Source organism: Scomber japonicus, chromosome 6, assembly GCF_027409825.1.
Source record: "Scomber japonicus isolate fScoJap1 chromosome 6, fScoJap1.pri, whole genome shotgun sequence".
Taxonomy (NCBI): domain Eukaryota; kingdom Metazoa; phylum Chordata; class Actinopteri; order Scombriformes; family Scombridae; genus Scomber; species Scomber japonicus.
In genome coordinates, this window is record NC_070583.1 from 18305037 (window position 1) to 18323801 (window position 18765).

General features: G+C 40.6%; 4 protein-coding genes across 4 annotated transcripts in view; 1 reads left to right on the plus strand and 3 right to left on the minus strand.

Annotated features, from left to right (window-relative positions):
* Nucleotides 1–5249, minus strand: part of tyw1 (tRNA-yW synthesizing protein 1 homolog (S. cerevisiae)) — a 68738-nt gene extending 63489 nt beyond the window's left edge. The window contains exons 1-6 of the mRNA XM_053320524.1: nucleotides 5117–5249; nucleotides 4681–4808; nucleotides 4368–4499; nucleotides 3480–3581; nucleotides 2269–2463; nucleotides 1777–2058 (exon numbers count right to left, since the gene is read on the minus strand). Coding sequence (XP_053176499.1) covers nucleotides 1777–2058; nucleotides 2269–2463; nucleotides 3480–3581; nucleotides 4368–4499; nucleotides 4681–4808; nucleotides 5117–5207 — 930 coding nt within the window. The 5' untranslated portion in view covers nucleotides 5208–5249. The remainder of the gene's footprint in view (nucleotides 1–1776; nucleotides 2059–2268; nucleotides 2464–3479; nucleotides 3582–4367; nucleotides 4500–4680; nucleotides 4809–5116) is intronic.
* Nucleotides 5250–7393: 2144 nt separating this feature from the next.
* Nucleotides 7394–10297, minus strand: LOC128360163 (tubulin alpha chain). Its single transcript, XM_053320529.1, has 4 exons — nucleotides 10189–10297; nucleotides 8838–9060; nucleotides 8584–8732; nucleotides 7394–8507 (listed from the first exon to the last, which is right to left on the minus strand). Exons 1-4 carry the CDS (start codon nucleotides 10189–10191, stop codon nucleotides 7527–7529), a joined length of 1356 nt encoding a protein of 451 aa, XP_053176504.1. The 5' UTR covers nucleotides 10192–10297; the 3' UTR covers nucleotides 7394–7526.
* A 2171-nt stretch (nucleotides 10298–12468) lies between these two features.
* sbds (SBDS ribosome maturation factor) lies at nucleotides 12469–15622 on the plus strand. Its single transcript, XM_053320533.1, has 5 exons — nucleotides 12469–12845; nucleotides 13037–13166; nucleotides 13283–13483; nucleotides 14654–14818; nucleotides 15046–15622. Exons 1-5 carry the CDS (start codon nucleotides 12718–12720, stop codon nucleotides 15169–15171), a joined length of 750 nt encoding a protein of 249 aa, XP_053176508.1. The 5' UTR covers nucleotides 12469–12717; the 3' UTR covers nucleotides 15172–15622.
* Nucleotides 15623–17743: 2121 nt separating this feature from the next.
* LOC128359849 (claudin-3-like) lies at nucleotides 17744–18424 on the minus strand. The gene has a single exon (XM_053320170.1). The coding sequence runs from the start codon at nucleotides 18416–18418 to the stop codon at nucleotides 17744–17746; it is 675 nt and encodes a 224-aa protein (XP_053176145.1). The 5' UTR covers nucleotides 18419–18424.
* Nucleotides 18425–18765: the final 341 nt, after the last annotated feature.

Consider the following 18765-nt stretch of genomic DNA (forward strand, 5'->3'; position numbering starts at 1 on the left):
ATCCTGAGGTCACCAAACCGGACCCCCTCTACACCCTGGCTGCGCCTAGAAATCCTGTCCATAAAAATTATGAACAGGATCGGTGACAAAGGGCAGCCCTGGCGGAGTCCAACTCTCACTGGAAACAAGTCCGACTTATTGCCGGAAATGCGGACCAAGCTCTGACACCGGTCATACAGGGAACGGACGGCCCTTATCAGGGAGTCCGATACCCCATACTCCCGGAGAACCCCCCACAGGATCCCCCGAGGGACACGGTCGAATGCCTTCTCCAAGTCCACAAAACACATGTGGACTGGTTGGGCAAACTCCCATGCACCCTCAAGGATCCTGTAGAGGGTGTAGAGCTGGTCCACTGTTCCACGGCCCGGACGAAAACCACACTGCTCCTCCTGAATCCGAGATTCGACTATCCGACGGACCCTCCTCTCCAGCACCCCCGAATAGACCTTACCAGGGAGGCTGAGGAGTGTGATTCCCCTGTAATTGGAACACACCCTCCGGTCCCCCTTCTTAAAAAGAGGGACCACCACCCCAGTCTGCCAATCCAGAGGCACTGCCCCCGATGTCCACGCGATGCTGCAGAGTCGTGTCAACCATGACAGCCCCACAGCATCCAGGGCCTTGAGGAACTCGGGGCGGATCTCATCCACCCCCGGGGCCCTGCCACCGAGGAGCTTTTTAACCACCTCGGCGACCTCCACCCCAGAGATAGGAGAGCCCACACCCAAGCCCCCAGGCCCTGCTTCCTTACCAGAAGGCGTGTTGGTGGGATTGAGGAGGTCTTCGAAGTATTCCTTCCACCGATCCACAACGTCCCGAGTCGAGGTCAGCAGCACACCGTAAAATAAACCATTATTATTATTTATCTTTTATTTACAGAAAATACCTATTTTACCTACGTTTATGTTATTTTGTTAAAGCTATCAGACATTAACTTTTAGTTGTTTTGTTTAAATTATTATTTATAATTTAATATTACTTTAACAACTCAGGGACGTCCAAGCAGCAACACGTTGTTTGAGCACTTTTTTTTGCATTGTCAATTTGAAATAATGTTTTTGTTTTTGAATGAAGGGGTAGAAATTTAAAATATATATTTTTTTATCTGATTAATCGAAAAAATGATCAACTGATTAATCAATTATCAAAATAATCGTTAGTTGCACTTGCAGCCCTATTATTTTTCAAATTTTTCTTCCAGGGGAGCATACCCCCGGACCCCCCTAGTGTTGCTAGGTTACCGACACACAGCACCGCTGCTTGAAAAATTTCTAGGGGAAACACTAGACCTTGCTTTGTGCACTGTGCACTTGCTTTGTGACTCTCCAGAAAGTTGGTGACCTCTACACACTATGCACCTCAGCATCCGCTGACCCCGCTCATTTAAGTGGCAACACACCATTATCCTCATATTTACAAGTGGGCATGTGTCCCCATCAGGTTGGTGAGAACACTGTCTAAATTTAGATAAATTAGATCAGAAATGCCTAATCCATCACTGAAACAATAATAATGATGATGATGCATGATAGGCAAACGCCAGATCAACAGTTCACCATCATGCAGAAATCATCATCATCATCACAGGCCAAAATGGTGATCAAGAAGCAGGTAGAGATTCAGCTTTTTGCTCAAGGCACAACAGATGCTTGCAAACAACAGGGCATAAACCTTAGCTGTTCAACTAAAGTGAATTTAACTCATATGACAACTTAAATGCCCAAAATTAAGTGTTTAAAACAATACACAATACTGAGATCAACTCTGACTTACCTCTGAGCTGTTATTCTGCAGAGCTGCCGCCTCCTCCTCTTGTCTGTCTTTCTTCTTGTTCTTGTTATTGCAGGTTCCTCCATTCTTACAGTTCCCACTGCATTTCTTCTTCTCGCCCTTGGACAGGGCCTGTAGACGGTTAAGGAACTTGCCCTTCCAGGCCAGGAAGTCTGCCTGGACGCTGCCATTACGGCTCTTCACCACGTTGCAGTCGCCCTCTCCCCTGGTCATGATTCGCATGCCACTCAGCATCCACAGCCACTTGTCCACGTTTTTACCTACCTGGAGAGCGAAAAAAGTGGCTTTAATAAGGTTTAAACAATTAAAGTTTGGTTGTAATGCTGATCAAGTGACATTTTGGTCAGCGGCATGGAAAATTGAGTTTGGACCTGGATTATGCTTTGGCTATTCTTTGATTAAATGATGTGAATGAGTGTTCAACAAAGCAATATTAGTAGTCTAATATAATTCAATTTGTAAAGCATTTCTCACCGTGTTGTAGTGGCCAACATAGACAGAGTTGCCAAGACCGAACACTGCATATCTGAGGCCTTTGAGGTAGGTCTTGCCATATCTGAAGTCAGTGGACGCCTCCTCCAGCCACTTACAGAACCACTCAGCGTTCTCCGTAGGCTGTCCGTCAGTGTAGGTGGCCACAAGAAATACACAGACTGACTTGTTGGTGCACTGCATGGAAAGGTGAACACAATGGACAAAAATAAGACACTCAAACACAACACTAATGCTTTTCAACAAACAAGAAAAGAGGGGGAAAAGCTGTATTTAGCATTTCTGCAATAGATTTTGCAAAGTCATTTCTAAGAAGTGAATCTATATAAAATGTACAGGTGGTGCACTTGTCTCCTTGGACCTGTGCAAATATACAGAAAACTGCTGGAGTAAGTAAGCTGCCCGGTCACATGTCTACCATACTCTAAGCTGCAGAAGAAATAGTGTCTACTTGACTGATGGCTGGCCAATGCGCTGCACACAGGGAGCAACCGGTCTCCATAGCCATTTTTCATCACTGAAAATTGTATCACTATCCTATTGAGTAAATTGCTCCTGCTGTGCACCAGCCAACCAAACTCCTTTTCATCTCTCAATGCACTACACAGGAGCCCACAAAATGAAAAGGGAACACTGATAAAAAGTAATCCATCTTTCCTCAGGTGAACAGGATTTTGTGTAACACATTTTTTCCTGTGTGCCAGTCGTTTGAAGAATCATATCAGAGAAAAATGAAGGAAAGGCTGAGCTTGTACATAAAAGAACTCAGGGCTTATTGTATTGTTTGTTCTGATTAATTTTACTTTGATTCATTTTTTCCTAATTACACCTTGCCTGTAAGTGCCTGTCGCTAAGTATTATGTGCTTCAAGTTTCATTTCAGATATTTAATTAACACTGCTGAACCCCTTCATATTAACATTGTACTTATACAATGTTAATATGAAGGGTTGTTCAGTTAGGTGCTGTACAGCAGCCCTGAAGTTTTTAGCATTTTTAGGTTTAGGTTTAGTTTATTTGCACATCAAGAGAAAGGAACAAAAGCATAATACAAGAAAAGTAATACATGCGGGATTTTTTGAGAATAAGAAAACAATAACTAGCAAAAGAGAAATGTGCTGGAGGAGCCAATAAAACCCTATTCAGTTTCTTAAAAGGATATCCTCAATATGAGGGACATATGTCATCTGTTACCTCATCAGCAAGTTGATCATCTGGATCGTAGTCTTTCATGTCAATCACCTCGGTTGGTATGCCAAGTGTCTTCACCTCCTCTGACAGCTCTTTTGCAAATCCCTGCACAAAAAAAATAGTTCCAATTTGTGTTAACCAGATTTAATACCAGGAATGAGAGCAATTTTGCATGAATTCAATTCAGCTTTGTATTATGTATGAAATGTTTGAATGGTTAACACACACGATTGACTAGACTTGATTTGAACAGGTCCTTAAAAAACACCTCTGGAAAAAGAACTTGTGAAGCCCATAGTGAGTGTGTTGGCACTGTGTAAGTGGTGTACTGATTTACCTCTATGGTCATTTTTTAGGGTGTATTTACAGTAGTGGTGGTGTTACACTGGACAGAATTTTACATTTAAAAGATGTTTGTGTCTTTAGATTTCACACCATCTTATATGTTATATACATATATTGAGGGCAGCATGGTGGTGCAGTGGTTAACACTGTCGCCTCACTGCAAGGAGGTTCTGGGTATGAACCCGTCGGCCGACTGGTGCCCTTCTGTATGGAGTTTGCATGTTCTCCTCATGCCTACATGGGTTCTCTCTAGGTACTCTGCTTCCTCCAACAGACCAAAAACATGCAACTTAACTTAGTTAACTGGTGACTCTAAATTGCCAGTAAGTGTGAATGCGGGTGTGAATGGTTGCCTGTCTACAATGTTAGCCCTGTGATGGACTGGTAACCTGTACAGAGCCCTGCCTCTCACCCAATGACAGCTGGAATTGGCTCCAGCCCCTGTGCAACCTTCAATAGTATAAGCGGTATGGAAAATGAATGGTCTATATTTTAACATCATGTGTTAGTGAGGATGTTTAAGCTTTCAGTGAACAATATCTGTACTTTTGCCGTTCCTGTCTGTGAACCGTAGAAGATGTTAACCCGTGACACATGAACCACAGCATCTCTGCCAGAGGAATCGTTGTTCTTCACTGCTTTGTAGACCCACGAGCCGACTTCATTGGAGAGGCTTCGCTATAAATTTTTTAAAAAGCATACAGAGAGTGACAGTAATATGACAAGTGTTGCAGGTGATACTTTTTGTTCATAAAAGGACAAAGATCTTATATGTACCACAACATTTACAAAAATAGGCACTTTTAGAAAGGCTTATATTACACATAGCTCAAGTTGAAATAGGCAAATGTCTATTCACCCTCTTTAGTGCCATCTTCAGTGAGAACCAGACCCCAAACACAAGTGCAGCAGCTGAGTATAAGTACAGTCTGTTGTGCCATATTGCCATGAAATAACTCTGACTGTCACTGTGGGAAGCTTGTGACACTGGAGGAAGAAAAAGTGAGTAACACAGGATATGTCAATAATACAACTTAGCTAACGTGGCTAAGATTCAATTACAAATGCAACGCTAATATATATATATTTTTTACAGATAACAGTTAACCTTAAAGCAACAGAAAACATCAAATCAACAGATTAAAATCCCCTCTTAAGGTCACTCCCTGAAAATAAATAAAGGCGGGTGCGTTGCTAATAATAACTTACATGCTATGTTAGTATTGTGTGCAACGTTAGCTGAAACATAAGATTAAATTAGTCTCCTGTGCGGTTAAAAATGATAATAAACTCACCTTTAGTATCCAAAGTGCAAACACAATTCACGAAGACAAAGATTATTACGACGAAACGGTGCATCATTGCAAAATATGTCTTGGAAATCATATTATTAATTCTTCACTTTCTGTTTGGAACCATGTTGTTTGGCCGAAGAGCATGCTGGGAAGTGTAGTTAATGATACGTTCTTCTTCTTTTTCTTTTTTTTTAGGTTTAACTGCAGCTTGCATACTTGGTGTTGCATTACTGCCATCTTGTGGAGTTAGTGAAGCCCTACAGTGTCCAGTTTGTCAGATTTACTTATTCCACCCAAATATTACTCTGTCTTACTTCACCCAAAAATTATTGTCAGTCTTGCAATCCAACTTGGTTCGATAAGGTGTGTATCTGTGTGTAATTAGTGTAATTAACTTATTATCAGGTCAAATAAAGATGGACCCGTATGCTATGCTCTTTGCAGTTATCAATCAATCAATCAATCTTTATTTGTATAGCGCCAAATCACAACAAAGTCATCTCAAGGCATTTTACACATAGAGCAGGTTCTAAACCGTACTCTTCGGGTTTAATTTTAAAGAGACCCAACATTCCCACATGAGCAAGCAATTGGAGACAGTGACTCATTTTTAACAGTAAGAAAACTCAGGCAGAACCAGGATCAAAGCGGCTCAATCTGATATTTGAACGGGGAGAGGAAAGACACAAGACAAGGATTTTTTTGCTTCTATTTTTTTCTATTTTTAAAACTATGCAAAGGTGTTTATTTGTTCAACTTTATTCTACTTCCACTGTTATTATGCAATGGTTTTACTTGTCCTGCCCACCTGAGATCAAATTGGGTTGTATGTGGCCCCTGAACTAAAATAAGTTTGACACCCTCATTGCCCATATTTGTGATTTTGGGATACATAAAACACCGCTGACTTTGCTTGACTGTTACTATGACATTATATCTGACTTTACATTTGCAAAGCATGAATGTATTTATCATCAACAGTGGTGGAAATTTAGCCTATGCACCATGTTTTAGTTGCCCTCACAGATGCATAATTACAACTCTGTCTAATTACAGTAGAAAGTTTCATTTTGATAGTTTTAAACAGAAAATGTTGATTTCAGCCTCAAATAATCACAAGCCAAAAACGAAAAAGGTTGGGAACTTCTGTTATATAGAGTGTGATTTTGCCAGTGATTTAATCATTTTTTCAATTATTGCCAGAAGCTGTGATTGTTGTACATGTGTGCAAACGGATCATAGTTGTATGACACAATAATAATTTAATTCATGTATTCTTCATGTGGGAGAAATTATTTATTCCTGGGCTGTACAATGGGAGAATGGGTGATGAAACTTTGTTATAATAGCCTAATTAATTCTGTTCAAATTACAGGAAGTTCACACTATCTAATTTTTCTGGGGATCTTGGTTCAGGAGGTGTCCTCTTTATGTCCTCATTTTGTGCATAAAAGCATTTAAAAGTAGATGTGGAGCTTATACGAGGCTTCAGCAGTCTAAGTTAGTCATATCAAGTGGATATCTGCCACATTTACAGTCATTTCAGTGTCAAATTCCCTCTTTGTTTTTCCCTGTTGAGTTGTGGGATGGAGTAGGTATAATAAGAAAAAGAGGAACTTTGGCACTGAAAAGACTAACGTTGAAATTTGATACGACTCATTTGGACAGCTTAATTTTTTGCACAGAAGCAGACCTCCTTTGTCCTCCATCACTTCCATTGTAAGTGCATTATGAAGGGATCTTCTAATGGTCAGTATGAACAAGAGGAATGATTACAACAAGAAAACCCTGACTTTAATATTTGTAAACCTGTCCCTTAACATACATACACAGATTCAAATTTGGTTATTTTAAGATTTCCCCCGAGCAAGTTATTTCTGTCACCAGGGAAGTTTCTTTCAAGTGTTCAGAAATGTATTTACAAGAACAAACTGTGCTCATATGCATGTTTGAGGTACTGAGTGTTTCCTTTCTGAAGGGGATAGACACTGCATGAATGAAATGAGCCAATCAATCAGGATCGCTCTGGAGACACTTTCCTAACATATTAGTTCTCTTTAGGTTTTTCCAACCACTGTTCAAATTTTTGATGTTACCTTTCATCATTGAGTAAGACATTGTACTTTAATTGGTTTTGCCTGTCATGTTTAGTGGCTTACATTTTATTGAAATTTTTTGATTAACCACCATTCAAGTTAAATAAATAAAACACAGACAACTTCACATTCACAGGAAAATTTATTTAGAACAGATCAAAACTGACATTTTCTGGCCCATCCTATTACAGCAACTCAACATCCAAACTGACATTTCATGATTTTTACTCTCAGCCAAACATCTTAAATACATTACACACAAAATGTTAAGGGAACTGTTTGTTTCCTGCTTAATTACTGACTTTTTGTCCCTTTTAATATTCCTCTCCTTCCTCCTCTCCCTCACCCTCAATAGAATCAACTCCAACCTCCTCATAATCCTTCTCCAGAGCTGCCATGTCCTCTCTGGCCTCAGAGAACTCTCCCTCCTCCATACCCTCACCCACATACCAGTGAACAAAGGCACGCTTAGCATACATCAGATCAAACTTGTGATCCAGCCGAGCCCAGGCCTCTGCAATGGCAGTGGTGTTGCTCAGCATGCACACAGCCCTCTGGACCTTAGCCAGATCTCCACCAGGAACCACAGTGGGAGGCTGGTAGTTGATGCCAACCTTGAAACCAGTGGGACACCAGTCCACAAATTGGATGGAGCGCTTGGTTTTGATGGTGGCAATGGCAGCGTTCACATCTTTGGGAACCACATCACCACGGTACAGAAGGCAGCAAGCCATGTACTTGCCGTGGCGAGGGTCGCATTTCACCATCTGATTGGCTGGCTCGAAGCAGGCGTTGGTGATCTCAGACACCGTTAGCTGCTCGTGGTACGCCTTCTCCGCCGAGATGACGGGGGCGTAGGTGGCCAGAGGGAAGTGGATACGGGGATATGGCACCAAGTTGGTCTGGAACTCAGTCAGATCAACATTGAGAGCACCATCGAAACGAAGGGAAGCAGTGATGGAGGAAACAATCTGACTGATCAGCCTGTTCAGGTTAGTGTAGGTAGGACGCTCGATATCGAGGTTCCTACGGCAGATATCGTAGATGGCCTCGTTATCTACCATGAAGGCACAGTCAGAGTGCTCCAGGGTGGTGTGGGTGGTCAGGATGGAGTTGTAAGGCTCCACCACAGCGGTGGACACCTGGGGAGCTGGGTAGATGGAGAACTCAAGCTTGGACTTCTTGCCGTAGTCAACAGACAGACGCTCCATCAGCAGGGAGGTGAAACCTGAGCCGGTGCCACCTCCGAAGCTGTGGAAGACCAGGAAGCCCTGAAGGCCAGTGCACTGGTCGGCCTGAGGACAAAAATAAACAAATATGGATACGATAATACAATTAAGAATTATTTCTTCGTGATATCAAGTTACCCACCAGTTTGCGGATCCTGTCCAGCACCAGGTCAATGATCTCTTTGCCGATGGTGTAGTGTCCACGAGCGTAGTTGTTGGCAGCATCCTCTTTGCCAGTGATCAGCTGCTCAGGGTGGAACAGCTGGCGGTAGGTCCCAGTACGCACCTCATCTATATAGAAAATAATAAAATTATAGGAGGGTTTGACAGACAGGGGAAAACACACAACAGTAAATGGAACAACTAATGTGTTAATGATTATAAATGAGTGTTTACCAATGACTGTGGGCTCCAGGTCCACAAAAACAGCCCTGGGGACGTGCTTTCCGGCTCCAGTCTCACTGAAGAAGGTGTTGAAGGAATCATCCCCTCCTCCAATTGTTTTGTCACTAGGCATCTGTCCATCCGGCTGGATCCCATGTTCCAGACAGTAAAGCTCCCAGCAGGCGTTTCCAATTTGGACGCCAGCCTGACCAACGTGCACTGAGATACACTCACGCTGTGGAAAAAAAGGTAAGCTATTGATCTGTGTGCAGTTATTTTGATGCAGTTAATAAAAGTAAGCTTGGTTGACTGAATATCTGCACCATTTTTGTGCTGTTTACAACTAACTGAAAACTGAAGGTGACTCATCAAATGTTGAAAACTGCTCTAGAGTTAATGCCAGATCAGGGATTAGGAAAAAGGCTCCTTTGAAGAAGAACCAGACACCAGGAAAATCCAGATTAAAGTCACAGGACACATATTGCACATTCATTTATACTGAATAGATGAGGCAGGAGACAGAAACATCACACAGAGGCTGTTTATTCAGGCATGTTATGTGTTTAAATAAGAAATAAGATCGTGTGTGAATCTGGTGAAATATTTATGGTAAAATCAAACCCTGCGGCATCATTGGTGAAATTTGAACCTGGCCTACACAACGTCCAATGTGAAAGATTAGACATAAAAGCCCTCCATAAAGCTTTCTGTGAACAGGTTTTGTTTGAAAAACTCTATGGTTGCAGTTTTATAAAAAGCCAGGCCTCTTTAAACAGGCGATGAATCAGAGGAATGTGTTCAGGATGAAAGGCACAGCGACCATCGCCAACTACGTCAGTGTGCTAACAGAAAATCGGGATTTGTCACCACATTTGGTGAACCATCAGCACTGATCAGCCCTGATTTTTTTTTTTTTTTTACCCTAATAATCCCACTCCTCGCGACTAAAGCTAAGCACCATCTCTGCACCATTACTGAATGTGATGGGTTATCACCATCACATGCAGTGTGTGTGTGTGTGTGTGTGTGTGTGTGTGTGTGTGTGTGTGTGTCACCGGAAGCTTGCAGACAGAGACGATGAAGATGGAGACTGAACTAGGGCCGTGCCCTGTAACAATGCATCCTAATATTAAAGTATAAATTTACAATTAAACGTCCTATCAAGACTTATATTTGATTAGTCGCCCTACACCTAAACCTTTGTATTGAATGAAAGCTCAATTGTAGAGAGAACATGCTTTAAATTCGCTCTTCATTAGCCGGATTGATGGTGACGTCATACTTTCAATTTTATTAAATGGATAAAAACATGACTAAAAAAATGAATAATAAAAAGATCAACTATATATTGTTTAACACTTACCATTTTTTTTCCTGGAGGAGTTAAGTTTGTTGGGAATTGGGTGAGGAAGAAAAAGAGGACGAGAGACTGTTAGTTCTCACAGCAAAGCCTTTATGCGTCCTGTGCAAGAAATCAGTGATGGACTGCGGCTAGGTGGGGCTATTTATATTCTCTGACCCGGCGGGAAAGAGATACTGATTCTGACTGGTTGAGAGGGTCATGTGAACTCCTTTTCTATTGGTTCAGAGCCAAAATCAGTCATCTTCTCCAATGCGCCAAAGCTTTACTGCAGTGAAGTATAATAATAATGATCATCTTCATAATAATCATCATACTAATAATACGTTTCAATTTTATTTTATTAATAGGCTACAACACTTCATAACGCAAACAGACTTTGCACCAAAGTGCTTCACAAAGACAGAAAATATATGTGCATATACAAACATTAAAGGATCAAAATTAAAACAGAATAAAATGTAAGCACATGTGTAAAACCCAAAGAAATCAAATAACTAATAAAACGCTTTAAATACAATTAAAATAGTCTTCATAATCATAATACATAATACAATTATCTCCAGCGTACATTCCCATAGGCAAAACGTGTTTTTTCCAGTTATTCTAGTTGAAACAACATGTCTATAAGAGCTCTGCTCCAAAGAGATATTAAGATAAGACATAATAAGATATAAAATAACTTAAAATATCCCTTTATTAGTCCTACGATGGGGGAATTTACATTATTGCAGCAGCGAAGTGGACAGTAAAAACAGAAGTAGCTACAAAAGCAATACAAACAATAGTAATAAAATATATAGGAAAATAAGCCTAGTAATATTATGTACAAAAGTTATTGGTGTTGAGTGACAATATATATATATACTGCACAGTTGAACTGAAGTAGTAGTATGCCTGAAATACTAATATTGCACAGTCATGTACATTCAAAAGTGCAGTTCTGAAATTGTCCAAGTTGGGGTGCTAATTGTACCGTCTGACAGCTGCAGAGAGGAAGGACCAGCTATATCGCTCTTTCACGCACTTTAAATAAAGGATTCTGTCGCTGAAGGAGCTCTCCAGTGCATCCACAGTGTCCCACGTCGGATGGGAGTCATTGTTCATCAGAGATGACAGCTTGGCCATCGCTCTCTTTTCTCCTACCACCTCCACCAGGTCGAGGGGGCATCCCAGGACAGAACTCTTTATCAGTTTATCCAGACTCTTCGTGTCTGCAGCCAAGATGCTGCTGCCTCAGCATACCACCCCATAAAAATGGCTGATGCCACAGCGGTGTCATAAAAGGTCCTAAGGAGTGCTCCCTGCACTCCAAAAGACCCCAGTCTCCTGAGAAGGTAGACTCTGCTCAGGCCCTTCTTATAAATGATATGTGATTTCATGTTGGAATAAATGTGTAGACGTGGTGTGGAAGAAGGCCTGGCTCCTATACCAAATCAACACGTAATCACCATAAAGTTAAGGAAATTTATTTCATTCATTAAGTTTGTCCAAATAAAAAATTATCTTAAAAAGAGATTTAAGAGAGACATTGACGTAAATTGTACTTTTTGTTATAAAAAAGTCCAGAAACTACATTTATTTTGGCGTTGCCCCTTTGTGAAGATATTCTGGCAAAACCTTTGTGCTTTTTATAAAAAATATTGATGAAAGTTTTAATTTAATTTGGAAGAATGTATTTTTTGCTCTCGGGGTAAAAAACACAGAAAAAAATCTTATTTGTACATGATACATCTTATTATCATTATTATCATTATTATTATTATTATTATTATTATTATTATCATTATCATTACTATTATTATTATTATTATTATTATTATCTTTATTATGTCTATGATTATAACGGCCAAATCCCATATCCATAAAAGTACATTTACAGGAAACCATGCTTTATTGCATTTAGCAATAAGATGAAAAACAATACATTAATTTAATTCAATCCTCCCTAAAAACAAAAGCAATTAAAACTGTAACGAATTGTGCTATGTTAAAAAATCTTTCTTGGGGTCCCCAGAATAAACTACTATGTATTTTTAAACTGATAGGATGAGACGCAACAGCGTGCAATCTGCCAATGTTTTGTTTTGTTTTGTTTTCCTAGGAAGGCAAAGTCATGACTCACATTCCCGAGAGAGTTTCACATTAGCCCTCGGCATAAACCTAGCCGATCTCGCGAGAGTTAAAGTGTCGCAATATGTCCACTGACAAGCACTAAACGCAACACGAACAATTATTCCTGTAACTTTTAAAACTTTAAATATTTTTATCTTCAGTTTTATCACAACTGTGAATAATATTGTGATTGTTCATTTTGATATATTTATAAGCACAATTATATTAATTGTCAAGAGAGAAACTACAACCAGAACAGGGCGGAACTGTTGTTTAACGTCGACGTTTCTCAGCGGACTCAATTTAACAACACAGTCGGAGAATATCAACGACGCTGTTTTTTGACAGCATATTGTTTTTTCCCCTTCTTGTCACCAGCAACAGTAAGAGGTTTCTGTTTCTTTTAAAAACACCAGAATGTCTATATTCACGCCAACAAATCAAATACGGCTCACTAATGTGGCCGTGGTGAGGATGAAGAAGGGAGGGAAGCGCTTTGAAATTGCCTGCTACAAGAACAAAGTTATGAGCTGGAGATCAGGAGCGTGAGTAACAAACACCTTACTTTACCAAATAGTTATCAATACATCTTATGTATGACCTGTTACATTCAACGGTCATCGACAGTTTGCTGTTTAATTAAATTCACCAGTCTGTCAGTTCACCCTAAGCTATGTGGAGAGCAAACATATCGTTATCTGTTAAACCTGAATGTACATTGTGTGTTTTCTTCCAGAGAGAAAGATCTGGATGAAGTGATGCAGACACAAACAGTTTTCATAAATGTGTCCAAAGGTCAGGTGGCTAAGAAGGATGACTTGACCAAATCTTTTGGGACAGATGATCTGACAGAAATCTGCAAACAGGCAAGAAACTCTCTACCCACATTACTCACCCTCACCAGAGCTGACCTTTTTATCCTATCTCTAATATTCATCATCATAGTCTAACTTTTTTCCTTCTGCTTTTATTTGTGGTACAGATCTTGGCCAAAGGAGAGCTCCAGGTGTCAGACAAGGAACGGCAGACTCAGCTAGAGACGAATTTCAGGGACATTGCAACTATCGTGGCAGACAAGTGTGTCAACCCAGAGACGAAGAGGCCGTATACAGTCAGCCTCATCGAGCGGGCGATGAAGGACATCCACTACTCCGTCAAGGCCAACAAGAGCACCAAGCAGCAGGTGAGTAGAGCTGGGTACTTAACACCTTTAAGGAATCGACCAAAATAAATAAATTCCAAGTAGTATCAAAACATACCTGCAATCAATCCTTTTTGCACCCAGAGCTAGAAAATATGACTTTGTAGTTGCGATTTATCCTCAACTTGAGAAATAATAAAAATGACATAAATAAATAAATAAACTCAAATTCAAACGGCCACTGAGGCACTTACACAAGGGGAAAAGGTGCATTGTTCAGGCAAGCATGACGTTTCTTTTGGTTAATTTTACCATTTTGAAAGCAAACAAAAGAACAATGGCGTCTCTCTTGCCCTGATAAAAAACCATATGCCCTTCCCGGTGCCTGCTGCTCTTCTACTTGTCAACCTATAGAAATAAATTCACCTCTGTGCCCCAAACTGCCCAATACCCTCAAAAGAAAAGCAGTACTAAAATGATACTAATATTATAATTAAATTAATTAAGCTATACTCTTCATAACAGTGACTCCCGCTGATGACTCACTAAGATTGAGCTTCAAGATTTTGTTTTTGTATTACTGTATTTATTACAGCATCCTTTCAAAAGTATGTGTGGGAGTGTGCTGAAAATTGCCAGATTTTCTACTAAAATATTGTATTTAGCTATAAATGTGTAGGTTAGAAAAAAAGATTCCCTAATTGGGAGGCTCTCTTGTTAATGCAGTGATGTTTTGCTCTAAAATGCAACCACTCTGATACTCAAAGCACAGAGTGCATCTTTTCTCAAATATGACACATAATCCCTTATAGAAAATGTAACCGAATCCTTCCTTTTGGTTCCCGAGATTTAAAGAAAGATCAGATGGTGGAATCATGAAGTACAGCAGTAAGGCACTCAGAAGGGCAGCTAAGTGTTCTCTTCCTGTTTTCAGCCCCAGCAGTCATACAAGCAGCTTTTATTATTAGTTTATAATTATATACAATGTCATCTCGCCTTGTTCTTTTTCTACCTGGGACCACTCTGAAACGACTGCTGTGTCCTGTTACAGTTTCAGTTGTCAGACACATTTAACACAACATTCTTGCGATAGTTTTTATTCTTCAGCAAAAGCAGCACAGAATTTGAGAAATGTGGCCACTGTTTTTTCCTTCCTTCAGACCTTCATTACAGGGAATGTTGATTCTTGTGTGTCCGTCCTGTTGTCCTCAGGCTCTGGAAGTGATCCGGCAGCTGAAAGAGACCATGGAGATCCAGAGAGCCCACATGAGACTGCGGTTGGTGCTGCCAGCCAAGGAAGGCAAGAGGGTGAAGGAGAAACTGAAACCGCTCATGCAGGTTGTGGAGAGTGAGGACTTTGATGAGGAGCTGGAAATGGTGAGGAGTGTAAAGGTTATTTTATTATCAGTACCAATTAAAAGTTTGGATACCTTCCTGTTCACTTTAAGGGCACTGTGTGTTGAAAGTTATGACTCGCACTGTATAGAGAAATCTGTAGCTGAAGGCTTTGGTGCTCTTAAATGTAACTCTAATCTTTGTTTTCAATTTTTAAAGTTGTGTTTTTCCTAAACTCCTTTGCCTTCCATCTCTCTCTTCATGCTCAGGTGTGTCTGGTGGATCCTGGCTGCTACAGGGAGATTGATGAGCTGATCCGCTGCGAGACCAAAGGCCGAGGCTCCCTGGAAGTTCTGAATCTGAAGGATGTGGAGGAGGGAGATGAGAAGCTATAGTGACCCAGCCAGTCCAGACTCTTACCTTATGCACACTAACATGCCCCACTGTGGCACACAACCTGCAAACTCATTTAAGGGAATATATTTAAGATCAAATTCATACAAATTCAGCTACTCCTATTTCCCAGTCTCTCTCTGTTTAAAAGATTAATCTCACTGACAAAAATTTGTAACCTGTTTTAACTTTTGCAAAGTATACAAACTGGGTGGGAATGTATTCAGATAATATGGTCAGTCAGTAAATATTTCTGGCCTGCTTTCATTTATTTATTCTGTTTTTACTTCACTATTTCTGGACAAAGTCTTTGGTTTCTGCCTTCCACCAGACTCTGTATGCCATACAGTCATGCCCAGTCTCCAAATCCTATGGATAAATTCTTTAATTCATTGATTTATATTTTTTCATAATTAATGTGTTTGCTGTGCAGCAAATAAATATATAACAATATATTTTCTTTTTCTTGTGTACACAGTCACTGTTGGTTAAAAAACAATTGAAAACACTGCCTGATGCTCATTATATTGCAGCTTTAAGACCAGTTGAATTGTAAGCATTTTCAGCTCAATTTACAGCACTATATATATGAAAAGAGCCGCATGGAGCACATCAAATTATATAGATATTGTACTACAGTTTATATTCACATTATGTAGAAAAGCATATAAAACAGTACAGAGTTGGAATATTGCTTTAGTAATCTTTTTACAACTCAAACTTGAACATATAGAATAGTTCCATAGTTTTCTGTCTGTTGTTCTGTTGTTGAAACACAAACAAAACAACCGGGTCATATATTAAAATAACTGCTTACCACCTCAAGTGCTCTTTGGCATAATGAGTTAAAACCACCTTAATGCAAGATTAACATCAAATCAAATAACTATAAACAAATATTTCTGCATCATTAGTACTCATTTATTCCACAGTGTCCTTTGTGCAGAAGAACTCATCACGGATGCCACTTTAAACAAACCAAACATGAAATTGCATAATGTAAACTAATCTATTGTAAACCAATCTCATTTAAGGCATCACCATTTATCAAAAGTATCAGAGAACTGTAATGTATTTAGTGCTAGATTTCATATTTGCATTAAGTAAAGCAAATAAAGGTATAATTTACAGTGATAGTGAACCAGGTTAAATAATTATATAGAATATAAAAAGTGTTAGCTTCAATATAAATGGAAGAATCACAGCAAAACGAGATATAAATAATACAAGTCCAAAGTCCTTTCCGATTCACCATTCAGTAAAAATAGTTAGGCTACTTGACACATTACCGTGCTTCTGCTTTTGAGTTCATGTTTAGTCAAACCAACCAGTGCATTGTTACTTAACATGTGGAGCCAGACCAGGTGTGACTGTAGGACCAGAACTTTAGGGGGGCTCAGCTCCTAATGAGAAGTTGACATTCAACTCTCTGCTCGTGTTAAAAAAATACAACAGTTCAGTGTTTCCCACAGAATTTTAAGAGATGATGGGTGGGCCTCAATTCGACCCTTTAGTGGGGTCTGGGGGGGAAATGTGTACATTTTTAAGTCAAATTAATTATTCTGGTGCACGCTGAGAGCTGCATGCATCATCAAAATGCGAAGCAATACAGCATCTTCGTATGATTACACAAAACTATTTTGAAATCTGACGCATAGTTTCAGTGTTAAAACTGATAAAACATTTGCTGTATGTGGTTCTATATGGGCTGTGGCAATAATTTTGAAAAATAATAGCTCTCAGCAACATATTGAAAAAAAAGAACTAGGCCTATGAACTAGTTCATTTTTGGAACTGAACTTTGAACTAGTTCTTGTAGAAAGTAAACTTTCCCAACACTGCTTATTGAACTATGTAAACCAAACATATTTGCATTGTGTTTCTTCAAATAACTAAACTAACTGTCTGCGCATATCAATAGCCTAAAAGACTTAACCTCCAGATTTAGAAGTGGATCAGGATCAGAGTTGATTTATTGTACGGATGGAAATAAATCTCTCATTAAGACGTTACTTTTTTAAACTGAACCAACTAAAGCAGCATAAAGTTGCTGTTGTGTTTAAACAACACGCAGGCGTTTCAGATTCAGAGGTTTGAGGCTGAGCTGCAGGGTTGAGTGAAGGTGTGTGGGGAAGTGTATTTGTGCTATTAAACGTAACCGCTGTGAAACAATCAGAAAATAACGTTTTATTATATAACTCTGTCCCCCAGTTCAGTGTGCGGACCTTAACAGTGAGGAGAAATAAAGTAGGCTAGTAACCGGAGAGCAAAGACTATAAATTACAGCAAACTAGAGCAGAGGTTAACGTTATAGCCTTTCACACCCTCACCTCTCCTCTGTCTCAGTAGGAGCGGAGCTGAGACCTCCGTGTGCGTCAAAGACAGACACACCTGTGTCGGCCCGCAGTCTGTAGCCTATAGTTAATGGCAAACACTGATAATTTGTTTATTTTTAGGGGTGCTTAAAAAGGGTCTAAAATCGCCCCTGAGCAAGACTATCACCACTACCATTAAATCCACGGTTATTTCACATATTAATGACTTCCAGCTTAATTACTCACACTATGTTAAATACTACATCACAGTCTCTGGTCTGCGCTCATACTGGCTGTGTGTGAACGTAGTCCTGTTGATCCTGCTCAGTGGGTGGTTAGCGTCCTCTTCTGTATTTGCATAACTGCTCTCAGTCTGCTGTGCCTGCCTGTCAAAATCAGGACATCTGGTGGTGAGAAAGACCCCTCCGACCATCATCAAGGTAAATGAGATCCATCCAAGATACAGCGCCGGTCCCCAGTCTCTTCTCAGCACCACAGCTCCCTCCAGTGGCTGACTGGTGTGATGGCATGTCCAGGCTGTGGGAACCAGCAGCAGGATTCCTGACAAAACAAAGAGAGCACCAGAAAACACTTTGATCTGGCCGCGTTTAGGAAACCACACAGCCCCCACTGCTCCAATCACTGAAGCAAAAGCCCCGGCACCGATGGCTGCCATGATGAGCGCCCTCCACGTCCGAAAACTTCCAGAAAGAGACATGAGAGACTGGTAAAAGGAGCAGTGTAGGCTTCCATCGTGGGCCAAGTCCCAGTGGTCCCATTCCAGCCACACCCCATCCCAATAGGCAGGCAGGGAAGCGGTGGTGTTGTCCACAGTGCCGCTCACTTTCCAAAGGGCCAGGCAGCGCGTCAGAATGGCACAAAGCCACCCTGTGACGGCCAGACCCAGGGCAGTGAGTTCCAGCTGCCTGAACATGACGGAAGCCTGCCTGCTCCTCCTCGCTCCAGGCCCAACTGTCTAACAGAAACAGCTGGTAGCAAAACGTGGTGGAGTGGGGTGGGGTGTTATTTTAGAGCGTGTGTGCATGTGTGAGACAGAGACAATCTGTGTGTGTGTGTGTGTGTGTGTGTGTGTAGATGTGTGTGCCTGCGTTACATGTCTGGTCAGAGCTGGGAAACCAGTTTTTTGGTATTCACAGAAAGGAGGTACAGCGTGGTTGCAGCTGGGTGGAGAAGGGAATTCCCTCTGTTTTCTCTGCCATGGTTTCAAAACAATACCTCACTCCCTGTCTCTACTAAAGGGCAAAAACAAAGGTTGCTCTG

Excerpts from the sequence above, each read along its gene's own strand:
- LOC128360163 (XM_053320529.1), bottom strand. Across the intron at positions 8,733-8,837 it reads CCTGGAGCCCACAGTCATTG|ATGAGGTGCGTACTGGGACC; the intron begins GTAAACACTCAT and ends TTTTCTATATAG. Across the intron at positions 8,508-8,583 it reads TGGACAGGATCCGCAAACTG|GCCGACCAGTGCACTGGCCT; the intron begins GTGGGTAACTTG and ends TTTTGTCCTCAG.
- sbds (XM_053320533.1), top strand. The coding sequence starts at position 12,718 with ATGTCTATATTCACGCCAACAAATCAAATACGGCTCACTAATGTGGCC. Across the intron at positions 12,846-13,036 it reads ATGAGCTGGAGATCAGGAGC|AGAGAAAGATCTGGATGAAG; the intron begins GTGAGTAACAAA and ends GTTTTCTTCCAG. Across the intron at positions 13,167-13,282 it reads TGACAGAAATCTGCAAACAG|ATCTTGGCCAAAGGAGAGCT; the intron begins GCAAGAAACTCT and ends TTTGTGGTACAG.
- LOC128359849 (XM_053320170.1), bottom strand. The coding sequence starts at position 18,418 with ATGTTCAGGCAGCTGGAACTCACTGCCCTGGGTCTGGCCGTCACAGGG.